The sequence below is a fragment of the Ceratotherium simum genome, chromosome 21 (assembly GCF_057802395.1).
Source record: "Ceratotherium simum simum isolate JZ-2026a chromosome 21, ASM5780239v1, whole genome shotgun sequence".
NCBI classification, from domain to species: Eukaryota; Metazoa; Chordata; class Mammalia; order Perissodactyla; family Rhinocerotidae; genus Ceratotherium; species Ceratotherium simum.
The window spans coordinates 21,804,015-21,824,852 of NC_141920.1; the positions used below are offsets into that span (position 1 = coordinate 21,804,015).

Genomic DNA, 20,838 nt, shown 5'->3' on the forward strand with positions numbered 1-20,838 from the left:
AAGGAACACCAAGGATTTATGGCTACCACCAGAAGCCAGAAAGAGGCAAGGAAGGATCCTACCCAGAGTTTCAGAGGGAGCATGGTCCTGCTGACATGTTGATTTCGGACTTCTAGCCTCCAGAACAGTGAGAGAATAGATTTGTCATTTTAAGCCACCCGGTATGTAGTACTTTGTTATGGCAGCCCTGGGAAACTAACACAACAGACATACTTACGATTTTTCTCTACCACATTTTAGCTGTAGTAGCAAGTTAGTTAATCTTTCTGAACCTCAGTTTTTCAACTTTAAAATAGATAAAATACGCAAAATGGTGCAGTTGCTATGGTAAATAGTATGGCAATTGCTCAAAAAATTAAAAATAGCGTTACCATATGATCCAGCAATTCCACTTTTGGGTATATTCTCAAAACAATTGAAAGCAGGGTCTTAAAGAGATATTTGTCCACTCATGTTCATAGCAGTACTATTCACAATAGCCAAAAGGTGGAAGCAACTCAAGTTTCCGTCCACGGATGAATTGATAAACAAAATATGGTATACACATACAATGGAATATTATACAGCCTTTAAAGGGAGCAAATTCTAACATATGCTACAACATGGATGAACCTTAACAACATTATGCTAAGTGAAATAAGCCAGTCACAAAAAGACAAATACTGTATGATTCCACTTATTTGAGCTACTCAGAGGGGTCAAATTCAGACAGAAAGTAGAATGGTGGTTACCAGGGGCTAGAGGAGGGGAGAAATGGGGAGTAGCTGTTTAATGAAAAGAGTTCTGGAGATTGGTTGCACAACAATGTGAATGTACTTGACACTACTGTACTGAATATTTAAAAATGGGTAAGATGGTAAATTTTATGTTATGTGCATTTTACCACAATTAAAAAATTTAAAATAAAAAATGTAAAATAATACATTGAAATGCAGTACCATAAGCGCTTTTTTGAAAAATAGCTCTTGGCTTATAGTAAGCTAGTTTAATAAATTTTAGTTACCATCATTATTACCATTATTTGATAGAAATTAATATCCCTTAATAACTTTAAACAACGCTTGGAATTCTAGAAATAGAATATACGTCTTAAACTGTCAGCCAATATCATACATAATGGTGGAATCATAGACGCATTTTTCTATTTTTATCCTGGAAGTCCCAGAAACATAGCCAGGCATGTCCAATGCCCTTGGCCAGTTCATCTTAAGAGTGATGAACTGATGTGGTCAGCTGGTATGAAGAAAGATAATGAGCCAAAATCAAATATCACTATCTTGGAATGCCCAAATATTCAGGCAAGCAAGTTAACCATTCTCAAGCCAGGAAAGTTTAGGTAATTAGCCACAAATATCTCAGGTATTAAGTTAGCAAGGAAGGTCCAAAGTTGTTCAGGGAAGCCCAAGTTACTTAGCTAAGATCATCCAGATTCGTTAGTCAGGAAGTTTATTTTCAAGGATTGTCCACCATGGATAGAAAGAAAGTCCAATGTCACCAGCCAAGGTTATCAGTCTTCAGCTAGGACTCTGGTCCCCCAGGGCCCAGCCCTGCCAGGTTCTGAAGGGCTCGCCTCTTCTCGTGCCTGTCTCCGTGGCAGAGGCCTGCACTGTTTATACCTTCATTGAGCCCACATTGATCCCTTCTCCAGAACCAGTAGCCTTCAGCCCAGGACAAGAATGAACCAGAAGTAAGACTAGTGATGGAGAGGCTGTGGGGGTCAGAAGACCCAGCTAGGTGACCCCGGGAGAAGGAGGTGCTGAGACCTAGGTGGGAGCTGACCCTGGTGGGAGACCCTCTGTCTCATCTAAGTCTTCCGGAGCATTCAGTGAGTGCCTTGGGCTGCTGGAGACCCCAAAACAGGCCAAGACCCAGGCCACGGGGCAGTTCAGGAAGAGCCGTCCTGCCTGAGAGGGTCTTGGCAGGGCTGGACCGGCCAAGCCTTCCATCAGGCCTCAGTCCCAACCTGCAGGAGCCTGAGCTCATTCCTCCCGAAAGATGCAGTAACAGAGGAGCAGTAAGCAACAGAGGAGGAGGATGGACAGACACAGCAAGACCTGCAGCATGGCGGTCATTTTTAGTGTGGGCACCGAGCCTGGAGCTCCTGCAGGCCTCACTGGGTCAGATGCTGACTTCCAGACTAGACCCTGGGCATCATCTCCTTGGAACAGTCTGTCCAGCCAGCTGCGACTTCATCTCCCCTAGGGAAGGGGCTCCACACGGGGCTCTCTCAGCCATTGTGAGCTCACAAACTCCAGGACGGTGGAAGGTTGGCCTTCCAGCCACACCTCAATCCTTTATTAATGCGATCAGTACACGGAAAGCAGGTATGTAATCATATGGTGTGTAATCCATGGTATGTAACCAGAAAAAATTTTTTGCCTGTTTCTTTAGACTTTCTAAATAAAAGTGTCTTGTCCCTGCCCCTAGAAGAATATCAGGCAGGCCTCAGAACTTTTCTGATCATTCTTAGGTAATAAGTCTTGTAATTACTAAAAACGGGGAAACAATTTCCATTCAATTATTTTAAATGTCCAGTATAATGTATTAATCACGTTTTCAAGGATCATTTGTAGGTAAGGCTTCTCTCCTCTCCACCAGCTGGGGCCAAGCATAGGGTGGGCTGCTGTCACCTGGGAGCGAACGAGAGCCTTCTGTCTTTATTTATCCAAATGTGTCTCTCTTCACTAGAAGTTTCTGCCCCCTCACCCACTCCCAGCACCTCCAGGATCAAACCAGATGGAATAAAGAGAAAATGGAGTACTGTTGCAAGAGGGCCGTGTCATCTCCAAGCTGAGCACATAGTTAACATTGAGTCTTCTCTCTCGGCCTCTATTTCAGGGGTTGATCGGAGACCTCCCTCTCAGAGCCCTTTGGCTGCACCCCTAGTGACGTGAACAGGTCCTCTTCTTGTGATCCCCTCACCATATCAGGCTCCCTCTTGGGCGGGACCTCTTGGGTAGCAAGCGGACATTCCTACCACAGATTCTATACCTGCTGAAGGAGATGAGGAACCATTGACTGAGAAGTGGGTTGGGTACCAGTCACCTGGGCTACTCAACTCCAGATGACATATATCAAGTTCCCGCATGTTCCTGTTGAAGCTCCCTTTACTCTCCCTCTTGGGGGCAGTGGGTGGGACTATTTTAAGAAATAGAACTCATAATTCCCCCTCTTTTTAATGTCAAAGTCTGAATTGTTAACATCCTCAAATTAGAAGAGAGGATTCAGAGTCACAAACAACTCTTTTTTAGTTATTTTCTTCCTACATTCTGCATCTGGTCCAACATCTTCTTCGGAAGGCAGCTGCCATTTTACCGGGTGGAACCCTCAAAAATTGCCAATATTCAACCATTTTTTAATGACCACAATAGCAGTTTGATTTTGTTCAGCAGTTCATTCCTATTTCTTGGTGCCTCCTTGGTGCCTTGGCTGAAATGTCCTTCTTAACATCCTGTTACACTAACGATTAACAAGCATCAACCACATCTCTTAGATGGCCAGCCTCCTCTAGGCCCTGGGGATGCAGAAATGAACTGGCCCAGATCCCCTCCAAGGTGTCATGGCAGCAAAGGGTGCAGGAGAATCATCTAGGTTTGAATCGTGGCTCTGTCCCTTCCCAGCCTTCTAAGGTCGCTGCCTTTGCCTTAATTTCCAGCTCAGGACAATGAGGCCCCCAACCTGAGTGGTGCAGGATGTCCGCCCCTCCTAGGGTGTCCCAGGCTAATGGACGGGGGGCTGTGGAAGGGACATGCTCTCAGCCTCTTGCTTGCTGCTTCTCTCCTCTGGCTCTAAAGGGCTGATCAAAGCTGGATGGCCTTAGCGATGAACAGCAGCCACCAGCCACGTGTGGCTACAGAGCACTAGAAAAGTAGTCAATCAAAATTGCAATGCGCTGTCTGTATGAAACATGCACCGGATTCCAAAGACGTTGTACAAAGAAAAAGAATAGTAAATACCTCATCAATAATTTAAAAATATTGATTACATGCTGAAATGATAATATTTTGGTTATATTGGGTGAAATAAAATATATTATTAAAACTAATTTCACCTTTTTTGGTATCTTTTTAATATGGCTCCCAGAAAATTGAAAACTACATTCATGGCTGGCATTATATTTCTTTCTTTTTTTTTTTTTTTTGGTCAGGAAGATCAGCCCTGAGCTAACATCCATGCTAATCCTCCTCTTTTTGCTGAGGAAGACCGGCTCTGAGCTAACATCTATTGCCAATCCTCCTCCTTTTTTTTCCCCAAAGCTCCAGTAGATAGTTGTATGTCAGTTGCACATCCTTCTAGTTGCTGTATGTGGGACGTGGCCTCAGTATGGCCGGAGAAGCGGTGCGTCGGTGTGCACCCAGGATCCGAACCTGGGCCGCCAGCAGCGGAGCGCGTGCACTTAACTGCTAAGCCACGGGGCTGGCCCTGGCGTTATATTTCTACTGGACAGCGCTGCCTTAGACTTTTCAAACACAGCACACCCTCTCTGCCTCATAAATAATCCCCCAGTGTCTGCACAGCGACAGAAGTCCTTGGCTTTCTCAGAAATACTAAAGCATAGCAACTACCATGCCTTAGACCTTTGCCCTGGGCTATGCTCTTGATAGGAATCATTTCACTTAACTCTCATAGCAATGCTATAAGACAGGAGCTATGACTCTGCCTCCTTTTCAGGAAAGGAAAAGTAAGGCTAGACGGCGACATTAGGTCATCTAGTCAAGGTCACATGGAAAGTAAGAGCAAGAGGCAGGGGAGGACACCAGGGCTGTGTGGCCACAGTGTGCATACCTAACCCCTTTGTCCAGTGTCTTCACAGCCACAGCATCCCATGGCCCCTCCCCATCACAAAGACCCTCAAAGTTCTCACAGTCTTAGAATCCCACGGGCTCCTCTGGTACAGAATATGGAGTATTTTCACCCTCAGAGACCCCCATTGCCCGCTTGGCAGCATCGGTCAGTCCTGGATTTCCACATTGTGCTGACCTACTGAGTGCCAGGAATCTGACCCAGGCTCTCCCTCCTTAGGCTGTTTACTCCTCAGAGTGTGGGCCGAGTTACTGGCAGGGCTGCCTCAGGTCCCAGAAGCACACCTGGCCCAGGATGCAGGCAGTGCTAATGCTTGTGAAGTTTGGAGGCTGTGAATCCCCTCTCAAGCCTGTCTGCAGTGTGCTGTCGGGAGCATGGGACCTCTGTCTGTCTTCTCTGCCACCATGCAAATCTGATCAAGTCCCTTCTGCTTCAAGGACTCATTCACCTGTGGAGCGAAGTTTAGCAAAGCATCTGCCTACTCTCTAGGCTTATCTTCTTGTCACCCTCACGTTCCAGTTACAGGTCATCGGAACAATATTTTAGTCCGGCGATGTCCAAATAAATGGCCAGAATTCACTCATTTGTTCAGTTGTGCCGGCCACTAACCTAGGTACTGTGAACACTGTGGTCGATCGGATAAGATCTCTATTGTCAAAACTAAACACAATCAGGGCCGGCCCCGTGGCTTAGCGGTTAAGTGCGTGCGCTCCGCTGCCGGCGGCCCGGGTTCGGATCCCGGGTGCGCACCGAGGCACCACTCCTCCAGCCATGCTGAGGCCGCGTCCCACATACAGCAACTAGAAGGATGTGCAGCTATGACAGACAACTATGTACTGGGGCTTTGGGGGAAAAATAAATAAATAAAATCTTTAAAAAAAAAAAAAAAAAAAAAAAAACTAAACACAATCAACATGAGCTCTTGCTAATAACAGCTCCTCACATGGAAGAGTAACAATTCCTACAGATTAATGACAAATCAGCGACAACAAACAGAACAAACAGAAAAGCAAAACGAGTGAGGGAACGTTATTTCCAAAATCCCAGACTGCTTTTGGAAATTATCCCAAGTCGTCCACAGTCAGAAGTTGAGCGCCATTCCACCAGGGGGCGCCGCAGGACTGGTCGCGCGGGATCAGCCCCAGGAGACGTCGCTCTAGGCCGCAGGTCGCGCCTCAGCTGCACTTCCGGCGACGCTGGGCCCGGGGAGAGGGTTCCTGCGCTTGTGGCCACCGTCCCAGTCTTTGTACGCCGTGTCGCGGCCTTCTACGGCATCCTGCAGAATCCTCGGACATCCGACCCTTTTCGTACTGTTGCCTATGTCTCCACCGCTGTCCCAGTCCACTCGGTCGTGGCGCCCTGGGTGAGTCCACTGGGGCGAGTGCTGGGCACGTGCTCTGCGCCTCCTCTATAAAGAGAAACTGAGGCCCCAAGGGGAGAGCGGCTGGAGGTCATCTCCGAGCCCCGGCCCGCTCCCGGTTCCCTGCCCGCCCCCTCCGCCCGAGTAGACCTCTCGGGATTCGTGCCCTCGAGAAACGGGCCTGTGGGGTCGGCCGACGCTGCTCTGGAGCCGGCGGGCGTCCGGCCCCCGCCCTCACCTCCCGGTGGGAGGACTTGTCCCCTGATGGCGAGAAACGGGTTCGGCGACGCGTGGCCCGAGGTCCCGCGGGGCGTCGTGCGGAGCCGGGTGTGAACCCGGGCCGGAGGGGCGCCAGAGCCCCCCGATCCTCACCGCCCACCTCCTCCTCCGACTCCTGGCATTTAATCCCCCAAGGCCGCTCGTCGGTTCCTGCAAAGACCCTTAACTCGTTTTCTCTCCATAACGTTTAAAGGAAAGTGTTAAAACCTCCATTTTACAGACGGGTTGACTGAGCCTTAAATTCAGGACGCTCCCAGGGCCCCCGAGGGGCGGAGTCTGGATTCCTGCCCCCTGCTTTTCGCTAAAGCCCCTTCCTCATGCTTGTCCCTGCCTAGGCTCTGCGGCTCTCGAGACGGAGGAAGACTCTTCCCTGGACGGCTCTGCGGGCTCTGCATCAGCCAGCGCCCCCGTCTCTCCTGCAGGACCCTGCTCTGCACTGCCTGCTGCCCCGCTGTGTCCAGGGAGGAGGCTGTCCCCTGGGTAAGGGCTGCTGCTCCTGAGCCCCTTGAGCAGGGGCTGGTGCCTTCCTGCCGCCCCGCAGAGGGGGTGGTCCTGGGGCTCAGGGTTCTGAGAGCTTACAAAGGCGTTGTGCAGGAGGGGCCTGGTGGAGAAGATGGGGCTGGGTGTGGGCTCAGAAAGGCCTGGGCTCAGATCCTGACTCAGCCCCTCATTAGCGTGTGACCCTGGGTAAGTTTCTTCATTCTCCTGAGCTCTCCTGTTCTTCAAGTAGGGAAACTGCAAGAGCTCTGGAAGGACAGAGGCCTCGGCTGTGTTTTTCTCTGTTTTTGAGCCCACAGTGCCTGGCACATAGTAGGTACTCAGTTGGTATTTGTGGGGTGAATGAACAATTGAGGCATTTTTACCGGAAGTTGCTCTTCCTGGGGAGTCTGTTGATGGTGGGAGATGGCATCTTGATATGAAGCGATGATAGAGCTCGGGGTTCGGCCCGGCTGGGCCGCTTCCTCTGCCCGGGCGGATAGTGGGCTACCAGGGGCTTCTCTTCCTGGCTCGCCTTCTGCCCGTTTCTGCCCCTGCATTCGAAAGTGACGGTGGGCTGCCTGTGCCCTGGTCATTGATGGTGCAGGGAGAGGAAGTGCTGAAAGCCTTTCCCCGTGTCTGGAGGGTCCACCCGTCCCTTCCAGACCCTGGCGCTTTCCCACACCTGCTCCCGCCTTGTAGATGACCCCCCCGTCACCTGGGGTCTTACTGAGTGCTCTCTGTGCCTTGCTCCTTCTGGTTTGTGTGAGGCTTTCAGAAAGGAGAAGGAGAGAGGGTCCTGCCTCAGGGACTGTGTGGGTTCACTGTGGAGCCACAGCTGTGGTCTTCTGGCACTGGTCTCCTGTTTCAGCAGCCCTGAGTCCTTTTCTGCCCCCGTGTGAAGTGATGACAGGCCGCCTGTGTCCTGGTCATTGGTAATGCAGGCAAAGGAAAAGTTGGAAGGTTCTCCTTATATTCAGGGGATCCATACTTGTCCTTTCCAAACGGAACAGGCTTAGGTGACCTGGTAGTGATGGAGCATGAGGTGGACTGAGGATGGAGGGAGACAGGCTGTCAGTGCATTCACCTCCTCAGACCCAGATTTCCTGTTGGTGAGCATAATGGTTTCCTGGATGTGCTCTAAGCAGTGCCAAGTGGGCCCATCACGTGCTGGCTTCTTGTTCCCTGCAGGAATGTCATGTGATTGCTGTTCCCTGTGCGTGAGAGGTGTCCTTGGGGAGAGCCTGGATGGTGAAGTCCCAGGTAGGTGGCGTCCTGCCCGGTTCTCTAGATCTCCAGTTTGTGCAGGCTGCGAGGCCAGAGGTGTTGAGGTGATGAGGTGTGGGGGGAAAGAGTGCAGGAAAAGGCTGCTTCCCAGTGCTCCCCCCTTTGACTCCTTGAGCCGGCAAGCCGTGGTCTGGGCCTGCTTCTGAGAGCCTCCACTGAAGGCCGCTGCGATGTTGAGAGGAAAACAGCCATGTGCTGGAATAATGAGCAGAGGGCTTCATTTTAGAGTCAAACCCAGATTCATATCCAGTGAGCAGCTGCATGCTCTTCTGTGAGCCTGAGAGAGAATCCTGTCACATGTTCAGTATTGGTGCCACTCACACCCAATCTCTCAGCGCCCGAGGATTCTCAGCATTTCTGCTGTTAGTCTTCCCTTTAGCTCCTGGCAGGGAGTGGTAAATAATCTCTGAAAACCGGGGGTAGCTTCTGTAATCTTAGGCTGTCAGTCTGATCAGTGACCCGTCTGCTGGTCTGTTCCTAGTTCAGGCCCCTTCCCAGGATGCTGGCAATGGCCTCTCTGCTCGGCTCACTCACTGCCCGTGTCTGCCCCTGCATTCGAAAGTGACGGTGGCCTGCCTGTGCCCTGGTCATTGATGGTGCAGGGAGAGGAAGTGCTGAACGCCTTTCCCCGTGTCTGGAGGGCCCGTCCTGTCCCTTCCAGACCCTGGAGCTTTCGTACACGCCCTTCTTCCTACGGGTTTGTGTGACTTCTGGTATCTGGCACTGTGCGGCTTGCTGGGTGCCCCTTTGCCAAGCAGGGCCCTGCCCCAGGGAGTTTATGTTTATGGGCTGATGGTCACTCCCCTCCTGGGGGCTTTCTCGGCCTCCACATCGGCCTCCACATCGCACCCCTTCCCACATCCTCAGCCCCGCCTCAGCATAATCACACCTGGAGATTGGGGACGTGCTTATCCTGCCCCCTGTGCTGTGTGCTTGAGGGCAGGGCCTCTGTCTTGTTTTGCATTGTGCCTGGTGTCTGACATGGAGCACCTGGACAAAAAAAAAAAACAAAACGAGGAGATGGAGATGACACCTGGTTGTGAGGTGGTAGGGCTCAGCCCGTTGTGGAGTGTCCCCGGGGGGAGTGCTCTTGAGCACGCCCACCTGCCCTGGCTGAGGCAGTCTCCTTTTCTTTTCCCACTAGAGTGTTGTTTCTCTGTTGAAGGATAGACTTAGTATAGTCCACCTTGAGTCCTGGCCGTGGGCAGGGCCCATGGTCCACCTGGGGGGATTTTCCTTCTGCCCTTAGATTCAGGGGCAGGGACTAGTAGTAGTTGAGCTGGGCAAAGCACAGTATGGTTGAGGATACATATGTGAGCAGGTCTTACTGCTTATTGCCAGATGGTAGACGTGGGGCCCTCTCACCACCTGTTAGTCCATGCTGGTTGCTGCCAGTCAGCCATGGCACGCTCCCAAAAACCTGGCCTTGGCATCCTTTTAACATAGACTGAGTAACAACAAATTGATCACAGTTGGTGCATAGAATAAGATGGATGTTACTTCTGTCACAGATGATCTGCAGATGCCTTGCTAGAGTTAAGTTGTTCTTGTCCTGAGACAGTAGTGTGGCTGTTCAGGTACCAGTAGTAACAGCCCGCATTTGTGGGTGCTGTAATCTGCCAGCCACTGTGCCCAGTGCCCTCTGCCCACCAGGGCCTACTGTGAGTGCCCAGTCATGGCTTGTCTCTTGCAGATGGGTCTGCGGTGCAGAGGCTTCATGGCAGGCGTCATCTTCATATCAGCCAGGCGCTCCACCGTGGAGCCCCGAGGTGAGGTTTTGGACCATTCTCTGGAATTTTGTGGGGGGGGGGGGTTGTGCCTGTAAAGTCACGTACATGTTCCCTTGGGCTTGGATGATAATGTGAGGGGAAGTGAGGTGGAAGGTGAAGGTGGCATCCCGTGAGTTCCCGGTTGTGTCCCTGCTGTGGGGCAGTCCCTCACATGCCTACAGGGGAGAGGCCCCTAGAAACCCGTTGGGTAGAGGGCTCCCTGGGCGTCTCCCTTCCAAGTCCTGGAGTGCCAGTGCATGCTGTGATGGAAAGCATGTGGATTTAGCCTGTCCAGCTCTGTGACCTATTCTCAAACTCCACTTGTTCACCTGAAAAGCAAAGCTGGGATAGCGATGAAGGTTTTTAAAAAATTTTTCATGGTGGTGTCATGACCACGTGATCCTGATCTTTTCCAACCCAAAAGCATTTTGGTTTTTATGCTGAAAGTGTCTTGACCCCCCCATGGCACAGAGGTTTTATGGGGACTTGGCCGGGCACATCAGAAGCTGCTGGGGCTCTCTGGCTGGGCTGCTCTCCCCGCTCAGGCCAGGCCCCAGGCGCCTGGCACCAGCCTCCCGTCCTTCCTGGCTGTCTTTCTGTCCGTTTCTACCCCTGCATTCGAAAGTGATGGTGGGCTGCCTGTGCCCTGGTCATTGATGGTGCAGGGAGAGGAAGTGCTGAAAGAGGTTTTCCCCGTGTTTGGAGGGGCCACCCGTCCCTTCCAAACCCTGGAGCTTTCACACACTAGCCTTTTTCCCCTGTCCTTCCCGTCAGAGCTTGGGCCTTTGCTGGCGGCCATGTCATATGATGAGTGGGCTGGCCCCCTGAGTTGTGGGGGTTCACTTTGTCTTTTCAAGTTCAGGGTCCTCTTGTCAGGAACCAATCTGTACATTTACATTTGAATGTCACGCTGGAATAAGTTTAGATAGTGCTGAAGGGCACATGTGAGCATGTAAATCCTGGGTTCTGCTTTATGAATTTATAGGAGTGGAGGATAATCCATAATAATCCATTATTCAAGACAGCTTGTGACTTGAAGCCCTGTTTCTGTGTTGTCTTTGCTCCTTTAGTCTGTTGAGCACAATGTGTTGCTTCTCCAGGAGTCATTAGTAATGTTGAATAAATGGAGAAAGAAACATAAAGGTGGGGGCAGATGTAGGGGCAAAGAGGGGTTCTGTCAATTCTGAATCAACGAAAGTGTTCGTTTGTCACTGTCTACCAGCAGCCCGAGGGGTTTTCTTGTCAGTAACTGATGAGAGAGGAGCACATTGACTTAATCAACCTGTTTGTAGCCCTCCTTTCACTGACTTTTACTCTGTGCCTTTGTGGGTTCTCTTGAAAGGGGTGCCCCCAGGGGTATACTAGAAGAGAAATTCTCAGGCCTGTGGATCTTTGAAATCTGTTTGTAGACTCAAGACTCCTTAGCTTGCTTTCTGGTTCACGTTCATGAGAAGACTGTGTTGCTGCCTGGGCTCCCAGCCATGTAGTCAGCCATCAACAGATAGGCTGACCTTCTGCCTTTCATTCTGGGTGCCGCAGAGGTGTTCCGTGGGAGGCAGAAACCGTGTGACGGAGCCTTCACATCGTAGACTCAGAAGATGCAACATGGTGCCCCCGAGAGGCTTGTCTTGGCTCCCACGTAACAGATGAGGTGAGGTCAAGGTATCCATCCCACTGATCCTTGTCTTTTGGTCTGAGGGCTCCTGTCTGGTTCCCAAGTCCTCTTCCGTCTACATTCAGGTCTCTCGTATTTGAGGATGGGATCCTGTTTTGTCAGATGTTTTTGTTCCCATCTCGTGAGATGTGAAGGCAGTGAGAATAATATATGTGAACCTGGTACCTGGTACTCAGTAGCCATCTAATAAACCTACGATCTCCCTGGTCTTTCAGACCTGCCCTCTGCCCTTTTTGCACCAGAGGCTTGTCCTGTCCCATAGCCTAGTTCCTGGTCCTGGGGTTCCTCAGTCAGGATGGAGGGTTTAATGGACAACGGTGACCATTTTGAAAAGACAGTTTATCTTCCCCACCCCAGACTGGGTAATTCAAACCTCTGGGTGTAGAGTCATGTGGATTGTGTTGGAGTTCACTTGTGTAGTGTCCTCAAGCACTGATAAGGTTTTCTCGTTTATCCTTAAATGGGCCTGGCAGTCTTGATCTTCAGAAATCTGGGCACCTAACACGTCTTGCTGGAAGTTTGTCTTTCACTTGCTTTTCTTGGCTGTGTCATATTAAGTGGATCTTTGCAGAATAGAATGACAGCTGCTGGGGCCTTGTGACAGACTAGGCAGATGAGTAATGACAGTGTGGTAGGAGAGCTGCTGAGGATGGTGGTCCGTCCCTTTGATCAAGGTGCAGTGGGACCTCAGTGTCAAAGCCCCTGACATTGAGCACTGAGCTGTCTTCCTGTGGATTACTCTATCTGGTCGTGAACTGCTTGAAAGGAAATGATTTATTATAAAAACGAGACTTTTAAGATGTTTTTCCTTTATTGCCCTTTCTATTCTGGTGATAGCTAATTTGGCGTGCATAAACTGGGATCTGGTTGATTGGGACCCTCTCTATGATGTCACTTGGGAAGATGACCCTGGAGGCAAAATGCTAGTATGTGTCGTCTCCCTCCTAGGTCAGCCTTACATCTGGAGACTGTTGAAGGAAGTCCCAAGGCCATGAGTCCGTGACCCTTGGGATGACTTGGGATCTGGGTTTGCTGATATTTCTCCCAAGGTGAGTTAATGCTAAGGGCTGAAACCTACAGCCAGAGGGTAAACTGGTTTGCGTTTGTGCAGATGGGAACTCCAAACCATTGGTCTCACCTGTCCTTTTTTTCAGGCTCTCTTGGTGGTGTTCATGGACACCAGAGGGGCAGAGAGTGGAGATTGAGGTCACCACATGAAGTGTCGTCAGAGCTCCTCCTCATTGTCTGCTCAGAGCATCATGGAACAACCGTTCACTCTGTGTGAGAGATCAGAGGGAAAGCACTGGAACTGGGGGCTTGGGGTCCACTTCAACTGGCTCTGAGTCTTGACCACAGTACCCTTTAGAGGGCCATGGACAGGAAAGGCCAGCCCCGTGTCCCTGTGACACGCCTGGGATGACTTTATTTTTTATTTTTTTGTGAGGAAGATCAGCCCTGAGCTAACATCCATGCCAATCCTCCTATTTTTGCTGAGGAAGACTGGCCCTGGGCTAACATCTGTGCCCATCTTCCTCCACTTTATATGGGACGCCGCCACAGCATTGCTTGACAAGCGGTGCGATGGGGCGCGCCCAGGATCCGAACCCAGGCCACCAGCAGCGGAGCACGCACACTTAACCGCCATGCCACCAGGCCGGCGCCTAGGATGACTTTAATAACCAAGAATTTTTCTCTTGAATTTGTAGCCGCTCATCGCTTTCCTCTTTGCCCACTCATTCAATAAACCTTGCAAACTTGCCTCACCTGCCTTTTAAATCAGTAACAGCCACATGCCAGCAAGGCTGGGCATGGAGAAAGTGGGTCACAGGCCAGATCTTGTCTTCACTCCTTGAGCCTTTCCTCTCGCGCTCCTGAGGCTTGGCATGTAGGCTGTTATTTGAGGTGTTCACTTAGGACCAGGAGGTGAGCAAGTGCTGGTAGTTGGCTCAGATTTAGGACCCATGCCAGTTGAAGGCGTGGAGAGAGAGTCAGGCCAGAGCTTTGAAAAGGTGGCTGGTAACAGGGTGGCCTGGAGTGAGACAAGTGCTGATGGCATTGAGGATGCTGGGGGCCCTGGAGTTCTGGGGCCTGGCTCAAGAGTAAATGCCTGCTTGTGTGACTGGCTGTCCTAGTTTGCCTGGGATTGTGGGGTTTCCCAGGGCGTGGGACTTTTCACTGCTAAAACCAGGAAAGTCCCAGGCAAACTGGGACAAGTTGGTCAACTTATTTGGGGTGTAAAATACATGGTGTCAACTTGAGAGGACAGGTTACCGAGTTAGGCGGGAGCAGGATAAATGCGGAGCAGCTGCCATTGGTGGACCTTGGGAGTGTCCTCAAGGTCAGGTTCTTGGAGATGATTGGGGTAAAGTTAATAATTGCAACAAATGTGATGATGTGCAAAGGATGTGTGTGCATGAACTTTTAAATCCCCATTTTATAGATGGAGGGGGAGAGGTCTCTATGGGGAAATATGTCCCAAAGGCTGTGATGAAAGGCTAGACTTAATTGTCCTGTTTCTCCATGTGAAATTGAAACCACCTGCAGACACAGGCCAGTACTTAACAAGTGTGCGTGGAGACATCAGGCACTAGGTCATGTCTGCCCCGGGCGATGCTGCGGCGTGTGAAGCAGGAGCCATCCCAGGTCTTCAGGACCTGAGGAAATCTGAGAAGAGTATAACAGGGTGACCCAGGAATCAGGCTTAAGGTCATGGAGGCATGATCCTTGCCGGGAAATGTGCAGGTTACTAGAGGGCTTGGCAGAGCAGCTGGTGGGAGATTGCGTAGCAGAATCGAGAGCCAGGGGTGTGGAGCGCTGGATAGAGTGAAGGTTCATTCGTTAAAAAAATTAAGCATTTATTTTTGAGCCAGACACCATTCTAGAAATGGGGGTACAATGGTGAATAAGACAGTTTGTGCCCTCCAGGGGATCACCGGTAAGTATATAGGTAATGTGTTGTTCATACACCAAATGCATATGGGACGTGCACTACTGCTGGGCCCTGCTGCTGGTGTTGGGGATACAGCCCGGAGCCAAACGGGGTGCCTCCTGGACCTTATTTAGAACTGCTGTCCATTATGGTCAGCCACCAGCCACGTGTGGCCGTTTAAATTGATTTTCCACCAGCCAGATTTCAAGTGCTCCATAGCCACAAGTGGCTGTCGTGTTGGACAGCGCAGGTGCGTGGAATATTTCCATCATTGCAAGAAGGTGAGACAGCACTGATCTAGAAGATAAGGAGCTGAAGGCTAATTGGCATTAAAGAGTGTTGCTGGGACGCGTTTACGGAAAGGCTGTCATCTGAGGAGTCCAAGGAGGGCTGGTGTGCCTGGTGCCGCATCCCTGCTGATTGGGGTAGTTATGAGCGTGTGGGGTGGACAAAGCTGGGACAGTAGCTTGGAGGGGTGTGAGGTCACTGGCTTTGGAGTTGCACAGACATGGGATCTAACCCAGCTGGGTGACATGAGGCAAGTTTCCATCACCCGACCTCACTTTCCTCTTGTAAAATGAGAGCCACACCTCTGTAGGAACATGGTGAGGTGAGAATTAAACAGGCTGATGGATATAAAAGTCTGTGTGGTGTGTGCCTTCAGAAAGTGTTGAATAATTGATAGCTGTTACTATTATTTATTAAAGGTTCCTCTGCACCATACCAAGATCAATCTTTTTTGTTGTTTTTTTTGGTCTTGGAGGCTTTCAGGGTATAGCCCCTAATGCTGAAGTTTCCAGGAAAGCAAAAATAGTTCCTCTCCTTTTACAATATAAGATTTGTATAATGCAATGATTAGTAGATATTTAGAAACATTTACCCCCAAATTAGGATATATACTTTTCTCAAGCATATAAAGAGCATTTATACTTTCTATGTTCCGGGTTATAAATACCGAAGAATCAGAGTCATACAGACTGTATTTGTGCTGCAATATAATTAAGGACATAACAACAAAACAAAAACGTTTGAAAAAATGCTTATATTTGGGAAATTTAAAACATGTCTTAACTCATTAAAGATACCATAAGGGGAATTAGAGAATACCTATAACTGAATGATAATGATAATTTCTATGTACCAAAACTTGGGGGATGTACCTAAAGAAGTTCTTAAGGAGAAGTCCATGCCTCACGTGCTTAGAATAGAAGAAAGGCTGAACTTTAATAAGTAATAAAAAAGAGAAAATAGAAGTAATGAGAATAAAAATTAGAGCAGAAACCAAAGCAGAAGCCAAAAATACAATAATGAAGATCAACATGGCTAAAAGTTGGTTTGTTTGAAAAGATATGAAACTGGTGAAAAATAATTTTAGGAAGGGAAATGGACATAGGACAGAGCTGAGATTAAAAAGTTAGAGAATAATATAGATTACTTTTTGCCTATAAAAATTTAAACTTTGACAACATGAACATGTTTCTAGGAAACATCAAACAAAATTGCCTCAAGGAGAAATGGAAAACTTGAATAGTCTGATAAAACCCGCAAGGGACGTTGTTCAACAGTCAGATTTATTTGCCTGTTGTAACATGAACTTTTTTTGTCATTGTTAAAGCTGTGTCTTTTTTTTTTTTTTTTTTTTTTTTTTTTTGCTGAGGAAGATTCGCCTTGAGCTAACATCTGTGCCAGTCTTCCTCTATTTTGTATGTGGGTTGCTGCCACAGTATGGCCGCGACTGAGTGGTGTAGGTCTGCACCTGGGAACCGAACCCGGGCAGCCGAAGCAGAGCGTGCTGAACTTACTTAACTGCTAGGCTGCGGGGCTGGCCCCCAAACAGCTGTGACTTTCTGACCAGAGAACTCTTTGATCCGTTGTTGAATAGACATACAACCAAAATGTACATTCCTGTTGTTAGGGAAAATGGAATACGCTCCATTTGGAGGAGTGTAAAGGGGCCCTGAGGCTTTGGCTTCAGACTGTCTCTGTAGTTTTGTCAGAATTCAGTTGTAGACAAGGACGTGCACGAGAAACATCATCAGTCAGGCCTTTAAAATTTCCCCTCGGATGTTGGTTTAAGATTGCAGCCATTCACCCCTGCTAAGGTGCTGAGACTGAACAGCTCCCACTAATGTAGTAATCAGTGGAAGAGGGAAGAACAATTTCTGAGCATGTAGTGAGGGATTACTTAGGGGTAAGAACTGAAGACACTGGCAAACTGGTAGCTCTGGGTTTATATCATACTGTGTACTATGATTGTCACTGATAGCATATTGAAACCTTGAAACAAAATCACCATGTAGACAGTGCACCAGTCTTTTTGCTTGGACATGAATGTTTTTTTTAATTTGAAAAGTACAAAATTGTTGAAATGTTTTTATATTAACATAGTTTATATATACATAATTAACTCAGGGAGATGGAACTTCTCTTTTGTCTGTTTTGTGGTTTTTATCCTAAATTTGGTAAACAAGAGCTGTCACAATTTTGAGTTGGTTAAAACTTGGAGAATGCTAAAATCTAATTTTATCTTTCATTCTTGTTAAGATAAAGAAGCAAATCTTTGTTGACTGGTGGCCACTCAAGGAAACCCAAAGATAGCTCAGGCATGAAAGACATTTTAACCATTTTATTATTCTGAATTTGGGAAAGGAAAAGTCAGGAAGAACTGTCAGAGGAGACAAAATATGAACATGGCACGATTTTTAAATGTCATAAGAAGTTATTACAGACAATTTTTTAAAAATCACAGCAAAAAGTAAATGTGGCTATTTAGAAACTTAACATTTTAAAAAAATAAGAAACTTTTTGTTAAAATGAATCAAGAGTATACCGGATGTATAGTTAGCAGAATAATTTGTTGATAAAAAGAAGTCTCTGGTCACAGAATAAAAATCATTTTACAAAAAGAAAAACACAAATTCTAATTTTTTTGTGTGTACCAACCATGTAACAATGTGCAGTAAAGGATTTATAAACATTTTTCTTTATGAATAAATTCATTGAGCCAACTTTGTCAAAAAGTTACAACATAGTTCTTTGTTTTTAAAAAACATTGTAGGTATTATAACCCAAGTCAAAAAATTTTTACTAAAAATTTTACATTTACAGTATAACTTTAATTTTTTAATTATCATTTTTATTTAGAGACTTTTAAAAATGAATCTTAATGTACATTTATATGTATGTGTTTAGACATGTACAAATACATAACTATGTAAATAGATGATAAAATTAAAGCTCTTCACTTTAACTTCAAAATATAATTAACCTTATATTAAATAAAACAATGTACATATCATAGTGAATTTACCATCATCGTAAACTGTCCTAATTCCCTTAAACAAACTACATGTATTATCTTGTATACATACTTGCATTTCCCTATAATTATACCTAATATATCTTAATCATTTTTGTTAATTACCATCATTAGCAAAATAAACACCCTTTGTTTTCTCTAGATGCAGAGAAAACTAAAAGACAAGAAAATGAGAACCATCTAGCTATTCTCCATTAGCATACATTTAATATTATTATATATTTTAAACACATCACCCAAAGCGATTTGTATGTCCAGTTAATTTATTGCCATTTTAAACGTATAAGAATAAAGATAAATTAAAACTAGATAGGGTGGGGCCAGCCCCGTGGCGTAGTGGTTAAGCGCGCGAGTTCCGCTACTGGCGGCCTGGGTTCGGATCCTGGGCGCGCACCGGCGCACCACTTGTCAGGCCATGCTGTGGCGGCGTCCCACATAAAGTGGAGAAAGATCGGCATGGATGTTAGCTCAGGGCTGATACTCCTCACACACAAAAAGAACTAGATATAGTGACCAAAATTTAGACATTTTTTAACTTAGAAATTGTCCAATATCCAAAAATTATTCATTGACTCAAACATTTGCCTAAGGTTTTTTTAAAAAGTGAGGATCTGAAAATTACAATTTTAGCTAAAAATTATATCATTATGATTGGTAGTGCTATAAAGATGTTAACGAGATTGAAACCCCTGGAGGGCTTCAGCTTGAGTTGTGGCAGAAGGGCATCTCTCTCCTAATTGGAAAGTCTGTGCCCTGTAGTCCGTAAAGGACTTTAAAGGCCTTAAAGGGTGACAATATGACTGTCCCTTCTTTTAAATACGCTGAGTCCTGTACTGGGGGAGAAACAGGAATCAGGCAGATAGAGATCAAAATGTCGGCTTTATTATAAGGACTAGATGGAGGAGGCAGCTTAGCTCTGCACGCACCATTGGGAGGGCTCCCTAATACCCAATACCCCCTGACTGCAGGCTGTGCCCACTGCCAACCAGGGACAGGTCTTACGTGAGACCCAACAGGCTTCTTGAGGAAGACTTGCCTTTCTGTGACTGGCCCAGCAAACTGAGGCACCCAGCGATCAGGGAGATGTGCTGAGCTCTTAAAATAAAACTGTCCGTTTTAGATCACAGATTTCAGCTAAAAATTATCCAAGAATTCTGATGACCAGCCAGTGAGGGAAATCCTGAAGGGGCTGAGTCATGCAGACTCAAGGCTTTCCAAACCCATCAATGAAAGAAGTCAGAAGAGGGAGCTCCAGAGACGGGCCAAGCCCTTTTTTTTGGGGTTTTTTTTTTTTGGGGGGGGGAGTGAGGAAGATTGGCCCTGAGCCAACATCCGTTCCCAATCTTCCTCTTTTTGCTCGAGGAAGATTGTCCTCTATTTTGTATATGGGATGCCACCACAGCATGGCTTGACTAGCGATGTGCACGTCTGTGCCCAGGATCCAAACCTGTGAACCTTGGGCCACTGCAGCAGAGTGTGCGCACTTAACTGCTATGTCACTGGGCTGGCCCCACCAAGCCCTTTTTCCAGAGCTTCAGAAAGGTACCTGCAGGAATGGAGGAGGGGAGAGAAGATGGGTGGCTGCACAGGTTCTTTGAGAGGACTCTTGCTGAACTGTCCCCGAAGGATTAGGGTTTGAAGTAAGTGCTAAGGGAGGCAGAAATGGTCAAAGCAGAAAATTCGCCCATTGTCTTGGAAGGGGATGGGGGATGTTGCAGTTCTCCACACAGTAATGACAAGATCCCTCACAAATCTCCCTTCTCCCTGAGGTGACAGATGGTGACAGACCTCTGATGAGGTGAGGTGTCAGAGGAAATGATCTTGGGCAAGAAACTCTCATGCCCAAGCCTGGCTTGGAAAGGCAGGAATTCCCGCCTTCAGGGGACAGTGTGGACTCACTGGACAGGGAGTTTATCAGCACAGAACAGAGTAGGCTGGAGACCAGCGCGGCTCCGCAATGTTCAGGACTAGGGAACACCCCCAGGACCTTTACATGTCCCTGAGGGAATAAGGAAACCCAGGAACAATGGAGGAAGAATTTCCCAATAGCTCAATGAATGGGGCACAGAAGAGATTGTTTGATTTAGCCAAGTAAAGGAAGGAGACATTTCTCACCCTAGTTTTGTGGAATAAGATGCATTGCTGATACTCGTAGGAGGTGTTGAAGGAAACAAGGCTTTACATCTAGATGCTGTCTTCTTTGGCCAATATCCCGACAGCTGTTGGGGAGTCTCTGTAATAGAAAATGTTGTCCTCCCCAAATCAAGGCAGATAGCTTTTTAAAAAAAATTTACAATGAAAAAGTTTACTTTTATAAATATAGCTTTGACAATTAAAAAATCTCCAAGTATCTTTGAGGCTTGTGTGCTTCAGTGGCACAAATGTTGTAGTCAAGGGGTTTGCTTCCTGGAGAGCCCCCACACTTCTTGTGAAACCTTCTAGATTTCTATTAGGCCTACACGGGTTTGGCTCTCAGCAAGTCTGGCTATCTTCTCCTTAATGAGGGTAAATCTAGGGAATGGAAAACTCCACAGGGGCTTTGCTCTTAAGATCTTCTCCAGTGGCTTTATTAGTGAGACCAGCCACTTAAGGGTTAGGGATTTTCTGTCTTCCTCCAACGTGGGCTAACAGGGCCATCCTTCACCAGAGGGGGATATACTGGGAGAACATCTTCTTTCCTTTGTCAGTGGTTCTCAACAGAGTGCTATTTTACCCATGTCAGGGGGACTTTTGGCAATGTCTGGAGACATTTTTGGTTGCCACAATTGTGGGTTTGTGTGTGTGCTGCTGACATCTAGTGGGTAGAGGCCTAGGAGCTGCTAAACATCCTACAACAAAAAAGGACAGCCCCCTACCACAAAGAATTATCTGGCCCCAAATGTCCATAGTGCTGAGGTTGAGAAACCGTGGTTTAGATCAAGCATTTTCTATGGCATCTCC

At 47.6% G+C, this 20,838-nt stretch overlaps 1 protein-coding gene and 3 non-coding genes across 4 annotated transcripts; all 4 read left to right on the forward strand.

Moving 5' to 3' along the window:
- The first annotated feature begins 2,061 nt into the window (after positions 1–2,061).
- LOC106801775 (uncharacterized) lies at positions 2,062–13,409 on the forward strand. The gene is made up of 7 exons (XM_087444909.1): positions 2,062–2,117; positions 5,923–6,166; positions 6,778–6,922; positions 8,111–8,182; positions 9,900–9,975; positions 12,599–12,699; positions 12,805–13,409. The coding sequence occupies exons 1-6, from the start codon at positions 2,062–2,064 to the stop codon at positions 12,651–12,653; spliced, it is 648 nt and encodes a 215-aa protein (XP_087301035.1). The 3' UTR covers positions 12,654–12,699; positions 12,805–13,409.
- Positions 7,472–7,603, forward strand: LOC147914226 (small nucleolar RNA SNORA71). The gene has a single exon (XR_015555687.1). It is a non-coding gene; the product is annotated as a small nucleolar RNA SNORA71 (small nucleolar RNA).
- Positions 8,754–8,886, forward strand: LOC147914227 (small nucleolar RNA SNORA71). Its single transcript, XR_015555692.1, has one exon. It is a non-coding gene; the product is annotated as a small nucleolar RNA SNORA71 (small nucleolar RNA).
- On the forward strand, positions 10,586–10,719 carry LOC147914228 (small nucleolar RNA SNORA71). Its single transcript, XR_015555691.1, has one exon. It is a non-coding gene; the product is annotated as a small nucleolar RNA SNORA71 (small nucleolar RNA).
- Positions 13,410–20,838: the final 7,429 nt, after the last annotated feature.

Coding starts and splice junctions, on each gene's coding strand:
- LOC106801775 (XM_087444909.1), top strand. CDS start 2,062: ATGGCGGTCATTTTTAGTGTGGGCACCGAGCCTGGAGCTCCTGCAGGC. Junction 6,923..8,110: donor GGGAGGAGGCTGTCCCCTGG/GTAAGGGCTGCT, acceptor TGTTCCCTGCAG/GAATGTCATGTGATTGCTGT. Junction 8,183..9,899: donor CCTGGATGGTGAAGTCCCAG/GTAGGTGGCGTC, acceptor TGTCTCTTGCAG/ATGGGTCTGCGGTGCAGAGG.